At 27.3% G+C, this 16,415-nt stretch overlaps 2 protein-coding genes across 2 annotated transcripts; one reads left to right on the top strand and one right to left on the bottom strand.

The window, feature by feature from the left end:
• Positions 1-2,200: 2,200 nt before the first annotated feature.
• On the top strand, positions 2,201-4,291 carry LOC124941959 (WAT1-related protein At5g07050-like). Its single transcript, XM_047482351.1, has 7 exons — positions 2,201-2,514; positions 2,609-2,671; positions 2,765-2,881; positions 2,988-3,234; positions 3,333-3,494; positions 3,593-3,744; positions 3,838-4,291. The coding sequence occupies exons 1-7, from the start codon at positions 2,309-2,311 to the stop codon at positions 4,106-4,108; spliced, it is 1,218 nt and encodes a 405-aa protein (XP_047338307.1). The 5' UTR covers positions 2,201-2,308; the 3' UTR covers positions 4,109-4,291.
• Positions 4,292-10,553: 6,262 nt separating this feature from the next.
• Positions 10,554-11,522, bottom strand: LOC124943847 (zinc finger protein 1-like). The gene has a single exon (XM_047484308.1). It carries the CDS (start codon positions 11,520-11,522, stop codon positions 10,554-10,556), a length of 969 nt encoding a protein of 322 aa, XP_047340264.1.
• Positions 11,523-16,415: the final 4,893 nt, after the last annotated feature.

A 16,415-nucleotide genomic window follows, 5' to 3' on the forward strand; every position in this document is an offset into this window, starting at 1 on the left:
AAATAATTTTTAAATAATTTCTTTTTTAAAAAATGGTTCATGTATATTAAAAATGATAAAAATCATTTAAGTACAACGACAAAACAATACATTAAAAAATAAAAATATAAAAGAAAAGAAAAAAATAAGAAGAAATAATACAACCATGTCACCCAATAGGTTATCGAGTTCGTAAGTTCCCGAGAAAAACTATTAACTCCCTGATCGACTTCACCGACTTTCCAGAATGAATCTCATAAAAAATCATAATAATAACATTATAAATGATACGCATCGAATGACTAAAGTTGAATTTCAACTTTGATGATTTCTCTCCAACCAAATATTCCTTAGAAATAATTGAGATGATAACCCAAATATGCAGTTCTATCATATCAACTGCATCAATCTAAATTTCTTAACATATACACAAAGACTCGGACATTATCTAGTGAATTTCAATTATACTTAAAAAAGATTTCAAATACTAGTCACCATTAATACAAAAATAATTGAGATTTTGATTCAACATTCTCGTGACACGTACGACAATGACTTAACATAATACAATTTTTTTCATAAACAAATCATCCGTTCTAACGTGAATAGCACTCCATCAAAAAAAACGAGATCTTAAATGTATTTAGTTATAATTATTGAAATAATTTTCAAATAAGTTATTATTTTTTTAGTTTTATTTTATAATCCTTCAATTAAAATACACTTATTTATTTTATTATTCTATCATCTAATAAATTAATTTATATATATATATATATATATATTTAAATATTTCCCTGGCCTAGTTTTGATTGGGGTTGGTTTATGTGAAGTAACTCTCATAGGCGGGGTGAGTCAGATGCCTTATTCTCTAATGACACGTGTAGCCCACCCTTTTCCTCTTTCTCTCTCTTATGTCATACGTCAGCCCCAATATGAAAAAGAATATATATATTTAATTTACATGGATAATAGAGGATTAATTCTAATAAGTAATAATTTGTTTTTATGCCATCACATTCCACATGAACCCTAAAGCCAAAGATGTTTATTCTCGACCCCTCCATCTTTAAGGTTTTTATTATTCTAATATTTATATTCCTTATAACATTTATTCTATTTTTATTATATTTATGTGCCTTTTTAAGCAATTATATATATTTTTCAATTGCAATTGGATTTTACAAAAATAAAAATAATTATACAACAAACAGTATGAATCCACAACAAATTCATCTTATATTATTATACTTATGTGTTTGTGAGTTGTGATACCATGCATCTTTCCTTTTTTCTTGCTAAGAGAAAATTCATTTATTTAGTCCTTTTAAAATCGACATATCAAATACATATTTCATCATTGATATCTCGAACATGATCCATCACAAACAGAAGTCCCAAATGTTAGTCCTCCATATACAAATGATGCTAGTGTCCGAGAGGGCGAATAACCAAACTTCATCGGTGACACGAGAATTCAAATACATATGCTTGTCATTTCCTTCCCTCTTGTTTTAGTCTCAAATCCATGTGTTTTTAAGGATATAATCATTTCATTAATTATTTTATTTTTATAAAAATCACGAAAGAAATTATAAAATCACGTGATAAACCAATTGAAAATAAGTTACACTCGAACTAAGTACTGGTGCGATTAGTACCACACAAATTAATTAATGGACGAGACAAAACAACATAAAAAACAAAAAAAGGACAACTCAAGGAACACAAGTATCAAAATTGACGATCATAATCCACAAAAATTTAGTCCAATTTTTGGTAGTCTATGAATGCGAGAGAGCATCTTGGCTATATGTTCTTCATTAGATCCCTCTATTACTGTCCAACAAATTCTTAATCTCGTTATCATTTTCTTCAATGTTTTTTCTAAATTCTTAATCTTGTTTCCTCATAATCAAGTGAGTACTATATTTTCAATCTCTCTTTTAATGCAAGACTTGAGTCTTTTCTTAATAATAGCTTGCTTTAAACAAATAATATTATAGTTAAATGTACACTATCTTAAACACTATTCAAAATTTGGGACCACATTACTTTGTTAGGCGTCCAAATAGTATCTACATATACTTTATTATTGTCCCAAAACCACTTATTAAAAAAATAAAATTAATGAAAATTAAATTTGCATGAGATACCCTTTCTTCCCAGCTAATATAAATACCTGCATTTGGCATTGGCATTGTCATTAGGTAACAACAACAACACAAACAAGCTCATGTTTGCTTCCTCTTCCTCTCTTAGTTCTCTCATTTTATAATTAAGTTCCCCCAAACACTTCATTTCCAGTTCTAACTTTTTCTCGAAGAAAATGGATACTCGCCAAGGATGTTGTATGAACTTCTTGAAGAGCTCGAAACCGTATTTCTTCATGATATCGCTACAATTTGGTTACGCAGGGATGAATATCATTACGAAAGTGTCTCTCAACCATGGCATGAGCCACTATGTTCTTGTTGTTTATCGTCATGCAATCGCAACTGCTGTCATTGCCCCTTTTGCAATCTTCCTCGAAAGGTGAATATATGTAAACTTAATTAATGAAAAAATATATTAAAAAATCAATCCAAGCCCAATTCAAATATTGATGATTATGAACTAATTGTTTCAGGAAAGCAAGGCCACAGATTACTTTCAAGACTTTCATGCAAATATTTGTTCTTGGACTCCTTGGGTTAGTCTACAACTTCTTTAAATCTCTTTATATTACATGTCAAATCATTCTTATATATTCATCAAATTCATTTATTGTATTTTAACCAAATAGGCCGGTGATAGATCAAAACTTTTACTATGCGGGTCTCAAGTATACATCCCCCACTTTCTCTTGCGCTATGAGCAACATGCTCCCTGCCATGACATTTATTCTTGCGGTTATATTCAGGTATCAATCTTTTTCTTAAAAAAAGAAAAACTTGTATTATCAAACGAGATACCAAGTACCAAGAACATACATAAAATGAACATTTTGCTTACTTGTATTTGCATAGGATGGAGAAAATAAGCCTGAAGAAGCTAATATACCAAGTGAAGGTGGCAGGAACAGCAGTTACAGTGGCTGGGGCTATGTTGATGACCTTATACAAAGGACCGATTGTCGAACTTTTCTGGTCTAAACATGGCCATAATGGCGGAAGCAGCGAAGCCGGAACAGAAACAAGTGACAAAGATTGGTTGAAGGGTTCCATTCTTCTCATCATTGCCACTTTTGCATGGGCTTCTCTTTTCATCCTTCAGGTAAAATTAATTTTTTTTATGAAAATTAAGTTGAAATAATTCATAGGAAATTTATTGAGTTACAAATATGAATTCTTATGCATGATGAATTTTCGCAGAAAGCAGCTCTCAAGACATACGAAAAACATCAGCTTACATTGACGACATTAGTTTGTTTAATGGGAACACTACAGGCCATCGCTGTCACTTTCGTCATGGAACACAAACCATCAGCTTGGTCCATTGGATGGGACATGAACCTTCTTGCTGCTGCTTACGCGGTTAGTCTCTTTTACAAGTGTTAAATTATATATGTTGCACATATTAGGTTTTCAAGAAATGAAAATTAACTAACATGATTGTATAATATGTATTGTAGGGTATTGTGACATCAAGTATCTCATACTATGTACAAGGACTTGTGATGAAAGTGAAAGGACCTGTTTTTGCAACTGCTTTTAGCCCTTTGATGATGATCATTGTAGCTATCATGGGTTCTTTCATTTTAGCTGAAAAGATCTATCTTGGCGGGTAAGAAATTATCACAACCCCACAAATTAAATGGTTCAATGTGAATTCATAATATTAAGTGAATTAATTCATTTGTTTGATGTTTGTATGCAGTGTGGTTGGTTCGGTTTTGATTGTAATTGGACTCTACGCCGTTCTATGGGGAAAATACAAGGAGGGAAAGGAAACGAAAGAAAACAAGACAATCGAAGAAGCTATAAAGGATAATACGCAATATCAAAAAGGAGGAGCGATTAATCCGACTTGCAACCATGAGATGAAAGTAGTAGATATTAATGAATTAGAAGATGGAGAATTTGATCACAAAAAACAAAAGCTTTCTAATTCATCAACCATTACCACCAAACCCGACCAAGAGGTGTAATTCACTTGCTAAAAGGGAAAAAAAATATCCCTTTTTTTTTTTGTATTTTGTGTTTTGTGTACTCCACTCATTCTCTCTTTTGTTTTCTTTTGAGTTATGGGTTTATCTTGTTTAAATATGCTTATGGAGGATGAATGAAGAGAGTTATATAATTATTATGTGAACATTGAACTCAATTGTGTATTTTCCATTTTTCTAAATTTATTTTTGAAGGAAACATAAACAAATTATAAGAGAAAATCTATAAAGCAGCCGTCTTAATTAATAAATCAAGTGAAAATAGATTTTATCTAAGAGATCAAATATATTGTATTTATTTTTATTAGTTTAAAAAAATAATAGTTTAAGATGTTATATATGTTTATTAATTAATTAATTGGAGTAATCTTTTTATAACATGTTGGGGGGAAATTAATGTTGCTGATGTCTGAGGCAGATTCCACTCGACCCCTCCAAATTGACACACAACATGCACTCATCGATTCTTCTCATATTTGGAAGTTATAATAATATATTAACTTTATTTTAGATTTATTATTGTATTTTTAAACATTATTAATCATGTTGTGAATTTAATAATATGAAATAATAGAAAATAAATCAATAACAACGAAAACCATGTAAATTATTGTGGCGGAAAGTTCGTACATACTAAATCAGAGCATATTACATTATTGTCGCTAAAATTGTTTTTGTTTATGAATGTATCAAGCTAGAATGTTTCTCATAGTCATGTTTTTCATTTTTAATTAAAGCATTTTAATTATGAATCGAACTCGTAAGTTTAAAAGCGTTTTAAATATGAATTGAGCTTGTGAACTTTAAAAATATTGTCCTTAAATCTATTAACCTAGATAAATAATCCTAGTTAAAAGTATCTTTTGCGATAATAACATCTGGGCATGCTTATTAGTGTAAAATATTGTTAAGGCTTATTCAAATTTTATTTTTATTATTTTTAATAGTTTTAAAATAATATAGAGATATATAATATTTAAATATTAAATTTAATATAAAAAATGTTAATTAATTACATATCTTTCTTATTGGGATAAATGAATGGTTCAAACCTTAATTAACAGGTATATTTTTATTTTTTTTAAGTTATCTTCAAAGTGTTGATGTCAATATATATTATCCTCTCTTATAGTCTAGCGATAACAAAAGGTGGATAACCCATCTTCTTAAGGTCTTAAATTTGAGCCCGTCAAACGACAAATTCTACGCTTGTTTAAATGATTAAGTGTATTTGTGAATTAAGTACTTATAGCACATATCCGTGTTCCTTAATCGATCTTACGGTCTTACCAATGAAATTGTTGAGTTGATAATTTGATTGGTATAATTTGACCTATTTTAAAATAGGTTTTGAAACTTAATCCGGAAGAGAAAAAATGTCAATAAATTTTCTTTGAAACATTTTTTTTTTGTCAAAGCATCTTATTCAGAAATTGATTTAAACGAGTATTGGTTGAGAATATAACTTAGTTAAAACGTTTATTCATAAATTTGTTAACCTTTTCACGTCTAAATTCATATATTTCAATAAACCCAATTCGAGAAAATATATGTTACTATAATTTTACTATAAAAATAATCAAAGATATGGTTGAAGTGGGATTAATTTAGATTATATATATATATCAATCTTTTTCACACAATCTCTATCTCTCCAGGTTGGTGTTAGGTACTTATTAGTTGCATTCACACTAATTTTGTTCTTGGAATAGGGATGATTCTTTATGCTTAATTAATTGAATCTGATGCAATCAGGAAATTCTTGTAAAAAAGTTGATGTGTATTCACGAATCATACAAAATCGGTATATTTAATGTGAGTTTAAATCAAATCCCAAGAATAAGTTCTCTTATTCCACTTGTAAGTGATCGATGAGTATGTCAATGGAGATTTTATTCCATTCCCTACATGTGATTCATGTTTCATTTACTTTTCATAATTTTAAGATTTTTTTTTTAATTGAGAAAAATAGTGTTATATTTTCGAATTCATACTTTTACTTTTATTTTATTTTTTTATTTTTGTTTAAATGATCCATTTAATTAAGATAATCGTTTAGCTACAATAATAAAAGTATAATATGAGAGTAAATATTAATTTAAGAGAAATAATTAATTAAATCGAATTAAAGTATTTAACTAGAGCAATAAGGTCTCCACACGAATTTAATCTCCAACATCATCATAATAATGACATTTTGAATAATCCTAACAACATATTTTGGTTGTTAAATGTTCTCCGATTTCTTTCCAACCAAATAGTCCACCAGAAATAGGGATAGAGGTGCATCTTTTAAGTCTCGTTTCTTTAGTCGCCCAAATCCACGTCTCTCAATAAACGGTCTCCGGCATAACCCATTGAAGTCCAGTTAAATTCCACAAAAGACTTCATATACTTGCAACAACGTGACATTGTAAAAACATATGAAAAGTCGTTTCAACTTCTTTGCAGAACATACAACTCACAATAATCATATATTTTCTCATACATCTATCATAAATGAGAATTTCGTCGTGAATAACATTTCATCCTAAAAGGAGATCTTAGTAGGCATCTTAAACTCTCATAGATTTTTCTAACAAAGATTTATCGGACTAAATTTATTGAACAAAATGTAACAATATCCCACTTCAAAATTATTCAGATGATGTCACCGCATATAATCCCGAGACGGCGAATTTAATTTCTTATTTTCAAATTCATACTCTATACCAACCAATATATAAAACAGAAATGAAACAATTTAATTACAAATATTGCAATAAAATAATAAAAATTATTAAAAATAATTCAGTATAAGTGATGACATGATTTTATCATAAGTTAAGGATGAATCACATAAACTTCGTAACCACACAACTTTTCTCACCCAACAAAAATACTAAAATTTTATATAGTGCAGGTTAGATAAATAGACTAAAGTCTTTTTTTTATTAGCTGTTTTTAAATATGGGTAGTGATATATTATTTGTTTAATTTTATTTTTCTATTATCATAAATATTATTTGTTTGCATATAAAATATTTACATATATATGAGATGTGAGATAATCTAAAGTGGCATTAGAAATAATGCAATTTATAAAAATAAAAAATAAACAGGTGAAGTGATGTATTAAAATTATAAAGTTACATTATAATATATAATAATATTTAAAAAAATGAGAGAATTAACAAATCTTACCTAACACTAATCAATATAATTCAACTTTTTAAGTGGACAATATAAAATATTTAAAATAATATATATATATATATTAAAAAAATAAAAAAATATAAAAAAAATTATTATATATTTTTTAAATAACATACTGTATTATTATAAAATTATACTATACAAATATATTAATTTGATAATTATTATTTTTACAATAACTATTTATTCCTCCGACTTTCTATATTGATTTGCAATTCCATATAAATTTGTCTTTTTAAGTTAATATAATATTATTAAGAATCCTTTTAATATAATATTAAAAATATTATCAAAATATGAGTGTATAAAGTGTCATCAAACTCATAAAAAAACGAGATTAATCATTTTGAGAATAAAAATAAAAATATAAGTACAAAATATTCACAAACGAATAAACATAACGTTTTTAACGTTAATGATCTTGAAGATCTTTCTTCTTTCACAGCCCCACCAATTTTGCAAAGAATCATTTATATATATCGTTATAATAATAATATTGTATAATAAAATGACATACAAAAAACATAATATTGAAACGTTTTTCAATTCCTTACTAGCAGGTCGGCCCTGGGTAAGCCCAGCAAGCCCTTGGGCTAGGGCAGCCCACTCCCCAGGACAGGCCAATTAATAAAATTAATAAGATATTTTTATTTAATTTGTTATAATTTTAAATAAAAAGTGTTATAACTTAACGGTGAAAGATAAGTGTTTAAAATGTTTAGTTGATTATGAGTTCAAATCTCATCCATATTTTTTTTTTACCGGAGGCTATCCATATTTTTTTTACCGGAGGCTGGGCAGCCCAAATCTCAGAGTCAGGGTCGGCACTGCTTATTAACCATATATTTTGGAAACTTTTATTAAACAAAATTTGTTATTTAACTGATTATTTTTTACGTACTCTTTCTTCTCTTTTTATATTTTATTTTAATTTAACATTTTATATTTATTTTATTTTAATTTAACATTTTAAAAAGTCCCACTAATTTGTGTTTAGAATAATTTTGATCCCAAACTTTAGTAAATAATGAAATTGGCTAAATATTATTTTCAATTTATTTCTGTCCTCGATCTATTTTTAAATAGACCAATTTGGTCAAATTAATGTTTAAAATTTATTTTATTGTATTTTATAATTTCTTATTCTTTTTAATTTTTTTTTATAAAATATTAGTTTTATTAATCAATTTTTTTTTAATTGAAGTTTTTATTTCAAATTTTTTCAAGTAACCCATTGTAACCCTTGTGCAAATTATTAATGCAGATCAAAATTTCACAATTTAATATGATATTTTCAATGCAAATTATTAAATAAAAATAATAATTATGCAAACATAATTTTTCCTGTTAAAATTGATTTGAGTTTTCACAACAAAAAGTGACTTTCATTCTTCTCTTGAATAAGTAAAATAGTTTCACTATAAGGTAAAAAATAATGAAATCTAGAATATGTGTGTATGACACGTCATTGTGATGTAATAAAAAAACATAATCTTATATTTCAATTATTGGTGATTTTAATTTCTTTTCTTACTGCAACTAATATAATGTATTTTTTATATAATGATAAACAAAGAAATAATAAAAAAAAAGGTTTCACTTTCAAGAAAAAAGCTAAAACTATATAAAAAGATATTGATTTTACACATCATTTTTTATCCATATATTTAATTAACATATATTTTCTCCTTTTGCTAAATACTCAATCTTTATTGTTATGTTTCAATAATTAAATATTGATTTTGTCAATAAGCCCCTAGTGTTAATTATATTAATATATATATATGTTCTATTGTGATTCTACTACTCTAAGTCAGTCAAGAATAAAATGCTTGGTTTTTCAATAGTAATTTACCATTTTATACAAATAAATTAATTAAGAAAAAATAGTGATTAATAATTAAATACTATATAAATGTAAAGATCCAAACATTTAGTCAATTTCTAAATTGTGATTATTGAGTATTTTCATACATTAAGAAAAATCAAATTGACGCCAACTATTAACAACCGAAAAAATATCAAACCAAATAAATTACCCATTCTCATTTGAATCAATACCAAACCAAATTGATTATACATTCACATTTGATTCAAGAAATTCATTAGATTGCATGAACAACTTTATGATTAATGTAGTTTTAAGATTTGAAAGCATAAGATATGTTAATCAAATCCTCAATAGATTACATTACAAGGATTTTTTAAATCAATCAATAGATCACTTTATAAAGATAAAGTAGATTAATCTACCTATATTGAGTCATGATCCCTTGCTAATTTACTTCCATTAAGAAGCATACCAAAAAGATATAATATTGATCATTTTACATCTAAAGTTACTACCAAAGATATAAAGTACCATTTGCTGTTTTATTTTTTATTTTTTATTTTTTATAAAGATTACAAATATGAATCCTAAATAAGTTCGATAAATTACTAAAATCTAAAATGAAATTCAAGAAACCACCAATCCAGTTAGCATGAGGATGCATAGAGGTTTGTCACATATTTTCTAGGAAATTAAAATACAAAAATGACATAATTTGATGCACTTGAATATATATATCTAATTATTATAGTAGATTGAAATCTCCAGTTGTAATATAGAATGGAAGATGCTTCTATTAATATCATATGATTTGATGAAATATTTAAACGAACCAGAAAATTAAAGATACGACAAAAACGTGTTTAGTTAATTAAATCGTTCTCATTATTGCAAAAGTAAACATTTTCATTTATATAAAAGATAGTTCTTTTAATATATTCACGTGTTTAAAGAAAAAAGAAATATACGGTGAGAAAAAAAAAATCAGGTTACATCAATTAAAGGTTTTTCAAACTAACACCTTATATATCTTACATAATTATTCTTATATATCTTACATAATTATTCATTACATTTGAAAGAAACTTCAATATTATTCATGATGAAACAAACGTGAACATTAATGAAGCAAATGACATAAAATGTAAGTATTCAAATAACAAAACACAAACATAATTATAACCATAAGTTGAAACAAATAAGATTAATTGTTCATTATATATCTTACATAATTGTTGATCATTCCATTTGAAAGAAACTTCAATTTTATTCATGATGAAACAAACATGAACATTAATGAAGCAAATGACATAAAATGTAAGTATTCAAAGAACAAAACACAAGCATAATCATAACCATAAGTTGAAACAAGCAAGATTAATTGTTTTTCTTCAAAGTTCTTCAAAGTTTCAGATTCAGATCGAGTCCACGTCCGCCATCATCCTCTACCGAAGTATTGCTGCCTAGCTTAAGAAAGTCTCGTTGCACATAAAGATTTCTTTCATTGTCTTCATCCATATTCCAATGGGGTACTGCTGGTATCGGTGATGGTATCGGTATCGGTGATGGTGATGGAAAAAAGCCCCCATTAACACCTCCTCCATGGTAGCTTACATTTCCGGGGAATCTAAGTTGTGGATCAACAATATTGTTGCCACCACCACCATTAGGGTTTGCATGAAACTCCTCAAAACCCCTAAACCTATCATAGGGAGATGGTGGGGGCTGGTGATGGGGCATCATTGGTGACCTATTTGACCACCCATAAGCAGGTCCATAGCGATAGTTGGACCAATTAGGAAAAGAAGGCTTATGGATATATGAATCCATCCTCACCCCTAGTGGAGAAGATCTACTAGAATGGCCATAAAACGGGGGTGGTTGATGGTGGTAAGGGTAGTAAGCATACGGTGGAGCCTGGGGATGAGGCCCATACGGGCCATCTATCCCCGCTCCATTCTGTCTTTTAATCAAAGCCCTCTCTTGCTTATGAGCATTCTGGTGACCACCTAAAGCCTGAGAAGTCGAGAAAACCCTATTACAAAAATTGCATGAAAAAACCCTTACATCATCCGATACTTTCTCTTCTCCCGCAACTTCTTGATCATTTTCCACCGGGGAGGATGAGGATGAACCAACCAAATTGGGGCCACAAGCCGCGTTCCCCTCATTCGAGATCTTCACATTAAGAACCGCCTCGGATCTAGTTGTTTCATCCTTGAGAACATCATCTTCATCATCATTCGCTCCAACCACTTCATGATCGGCTTTCATCTTCTCTTTCTCAGCACGGGAATGCACACTTTCAGAAGCTACCACAGAAATGCTCGAGGCATCGGATTGGATGTTATCAATAGCTATTTCCTCCATGGATGCAATAGTTATCTCTCTATCTTCAATATGTTATACAAGAAAATGATATGTGTGGAAAGATAGTTGTTATTGTCTAGATATATTATAAGAGCATTAATGTCAAAATCTTCCATAATATAGAAAGATATCTTACCATAACTAAGAATTACTAGAATAGCTAATTTTTGAATGTGTATTATACAGATTTTGAATTTATTTTATTTGTTATTAAGTATATTTTGTGTGTGTATATCTTGAGTTTAAACTAGAATAAACATTTGGTATTGTCTGGTGACAAGTGGAGGTCAATTATCTTGAGTATTTATTTTGGTAATCATATTACATTCATTCCTTAGTTATATATTTACATAAATAATAGAAAGGAAAGAATTTTAATTTTATTAAAAGGGGGGAGAACTTCAATTAGACTATGACTAATATGTACCATAAACAACCAAGCATATCCTTCTATTAAATACATTTAATTAGTTTTGGAAAAAAATGTTGGCTGTCATTTAATTAAAATTTTCTAATTTAATTATAAGATATTTATGTACACGACGACAAGACACGTAAATTATATATGAAAAAACTAGAAAAATATTACAAAAATGAAAACTCAAATGGAGGATTGAGTAAGAAGAGATCAACAAAGTAACACGACCATTAAGAGGTGTATGATAGTTAAATAAAAAATGATAACAAGAAAATAAAATATTACAATACTAAATTGGATGATTTAGACACGAAAATGATAGTAGCCTACATAAATGATTTTGTGTTATAAGTGAATTACAAATGTATACTCGTTTGATTGAGTTTCCATTTGTAATCACATTCATAAGGTTTTGTTTACTTAGACAACAATGTTTTCTTTACATCATTATTAAATTTATATATTGTCTTCCACTTTTACGTTTGTTTTGTAACTCAAGTGTTCGATTCTTGATGATTAGTTTGATCGAGTATTCGTTTGCAGCATCCACGTTCATATAAATGTTTCTAAATTAATATTTTTTATATTTTACTTCATTATCAAAATTGTATTGGTATTCCTCTTTTGTCGCGACGTGGTTTTTATTAACTTTGTGATTTAATAAAATCATTTTAATTAATATTGAGTAGTTGGACAGATATAATTAGGAGATTTTCTTGCATAAACTAGCATGTTAAAAATAGAAAAATTGTAATATATATCTTCTACTATATATGATGGTGTTACATATTAAATTAACTAATTAAAATAGAAATTTATGTTTCTTCATTTTGTGGATTCTCAAAAAAATTGAAGTTCAAATTTACTTGAAAATGTAACAATATAAAAAATATTATTTATTAATTTTAAATAAAGATAAATATTTAAAACAAACTTTTATCTGATTTCTTTGATTTTAACTTATTTTTTCTCGGTCAAGGTGGGATGATTTTTTTGTTCCTTTTCTTACTTCAATGGGCATCACTTACCAAATTTAATTTTCCACAATTTCATGTATTTGTAAGGTAAGTTATTGATCATGTATTACATTAATATATTATTTTTAAAATTTATCGAAATTATGCATTGTTTGAATATGAAACGAAATATCAAAAAGTAGTCAACCCGGGAATTCATTGATTATTAATAGTAAAAACACAAATATGCTTAATATTTTCTTACATTTTTGTAATATACCTTTAATATAAGACCAATTTTGAGACATGCCCTTTAATTTATAAAAACTATTCAAATTAGTCTTTGTTAACATATAATTTTTCAAAAAATAAAAATTTAGATTTAGATTTATATTCAATGCTATAAAGAAAAAAATTAAGCAAGGGGAAAATGATACTAGTATAACTTATACAAAATTTGGCAGATTTGCATTGAAGAAATTAATTTATGTGTATTATTTATTTACTTTTGGTTATTCATTTACTAGTTGGTTTTGATTTTCGGTAAGTTTTTTTAAAATGCGATGATATAAGTTATTACAAAAATGATTTGCTTAGTAAAAAAATTGTATTTAAAATGATTTCGGATCTTTAAGTGACTCTACAATTACGACATAAAAAAAACTTGTGTCATTCGATATAACCAACACACAAATCCGAGAACATAATTAACGTCGAATAATCTTCATGTCTCGATGATTTGTCTCGATCAATCCAAGAAAAAACTCTTTAACAAAACTTCGAAATCAGTGTACACATATATTGAACTCACAAATATCCAATTCCATATGAAGTCGTCTACGCTCGCCTCAGGATAAAGCCAGTTAGACGGACATCTAGAGCCCCTCTCACATGAGTAACCAAAATTATAAAAATAAAAAATAATAGCGCTGACATATTCGATCTCTAAGTCACTATATATATTAACATACTATTTAACCAACAAAACTGCGTTACATTTAAAATAATACAAACTTATTATATTTATGTAACGGAAAATAAAATGTAATTATTTGAACTAAAAAATAAGAAAAAAAATTTCCGCTTATGTCACCCCAATCCTTACAGCTAGTCTAAACCACCTCTAAGAAATATGTGATGATTCTTTGTCCATTTTACATTAACAATATATCAACTAGTCAGATTTTCTTTCCCTCCAAGTGCGATTTCACATTTGGTGCTTAACTAATCACGAGTCATAAGGAAAAAAGAAAATTTGAATGGTTTTGTTTCATAAAAAAAAACATTTTGGTTTGTCACCCTATTTTTAATTGTCTAATTTCCTTTTGTTAATTTTAGTCTACCAACAAATTATGATAACATAACATGAAAAATGTGAGGGTCTTGTAGAAGAATAAGATCACAGAACACAGCAAACCGCTAAACCATGTGCGTGTGATTTCTCGCTTATCATGAGTTTGACTTGCGCTCTAAAGCTGTCTTTTTTAGGAAGACCGGAGATAACCTTTATTCAATTCTTGTGGATAAAGCAGTCGGTGAAGTTTTTTCTTATGTTGTTTAAGACCCCTTATCGGAAAACTCTGGCAAGGTCTATTATTCATTTTTCCCAGTGGGTGCAAGTAAGAATCAACCAACCATCATCTTATCTAAACCAAAATTTCTTTGTTAATACCTTTTCTTTTATTATAGAAATTCATAGTAGTGTGAAATAATATTAAAGAGTATTGTTATTGTAGTTTAATTTTTAAACATTCAATCACTTAATTTATAATTAAATTATTTGTTTTTATAAAGATCCATTCGTACAATACCATATAAATAATGGTCGTTTCAACATAATGGTCATTTCAACATAATAACAAAAACAAGAGTATTTACATTGCCATCAAACACACCCGGAAGAACACAACACAATTAATCATTTATGAACAACAATGAAATATAAGTCAAAAATGTCCACCAACAAACAAAATAACATAAAAATTAGCATTAACAAGATCGAAAATCCTAAAAAAAATAATATTAATGAGTTTATCGTCGTCTCCACCGATGTCTTAAAAAAGATATCCCCAATCGTCGTACTTATAAAATACTAAATTACATTTAATTTATTTTTATAAAATTTAAATAAAAAAATCTTATAATAATTCAATAAACTAAAATTCTAAATAATCTATTTTTTCATAATATATAAAAATATATATTTTTTATAACCAATACAAATCCTAAATAACCCAACATTTAGTAGCGAATTTTGGTGCCCTAAACTGTTATTTATTTACAATTTTTGTAAAATAAAATTATAAATATATATTATTATATCAATAAGTGTATGGTGAGAAAGTTACAGATAAATAAAGAAATGTTGTACACAAAATATTGAAAATATTGATTTTTTCGATATATCGGAAAAAAATAATGTATAAACCAATATCGAAATTATAGGTACGACAAATTTATTAGATTTTCAAATTTTTGATATATCGGTTCGTATATACTGAAATACTGAAATAAAATTTTATAAATTAAATATATATATATATATAATAATTATAATAAAATAAATAATGAGTAATAAAATTATAAATAATTATGATTTAATTTATATTTCAGAAATTAGATTCACATAATTATTATGAAATTTTTAGCAAAATTAAATGTTCATTAACAAATTAACCAATTTTAGTAAATTTATTTCTATCCTTGAATATATTTCAAGATATCTATTATGTCTCTATAAACTTAACAATTTTTTAGATTGATCTTAATTAAATTATACAAACATAATTTTTAAAAATTAAATCATTATTATTATTAACTAACATGGAGTCTATTATCAATTTAGCAATATGCAAATACAATTCGACCGTTCCAAATCTCTCTCACACGCTTCTAATTTAGTTGAATTAACTCTCCAATTTTGTAATTAAATTTATTTTTTAACTTATGTTAATCTCAAAAAAAGGTTGAATTCTTAAAAATATAAAAAAAAAATTATGATAGATGTTTTTAATTTTAGATTTGTCGTTTTTTTAATAATCATATTGAATTAGTTTTTTTTATGTAAAAATGTTTTTTTTTATCAACTATATAATACTGAGGTCGTACCGAATTAAAGGTACGGTATGTATGATTTTTTTTATACCAAAACTTAGTAAATGTAAGGTATGGATAAAAAAATTAAAACTGACCACTAAATAATCATTATCAAAACACGGTAGCCTGCTTGGAGGTCTTAAGTTTGAGCCCGTCAGACAACAAGTTTCGTTCACTTGATTAAATGATTAAATATGTTTGCGGGTTATGTGACATTAGTCGCACTCAGAGTGAGAAACAGAACCGTGTTTAAAAAAAAATAGTTATCTAAATATGGTTATTTTGATTCTTAAACTAAATGATAAGTCTCTAGGTTTGAATCTTGTAAAGAAATAATTCTAGTTGGGCAATGGCCCAAACAGCTAGATGGCCTTATCTCTTTAGGCCCATAAATGCGGGCGGGAGGGTACGCGCCACAAAAAA

Source organism: Impatiens glandulifera, chromosome 6, assembly GCF_907164915.1.
Source record: "Impatiens glandulifera chromosome 6, dImpGla2.1, whole genome shotgun sequence".
NCBI classification, from domain to species: domain Eukaryota; kingdom Viridiplantae; phylum Streptophyta; class Magnoliopsida; order Ericales; family Balsaminaceae; genus Impatiens; species Impatiens glandulifera.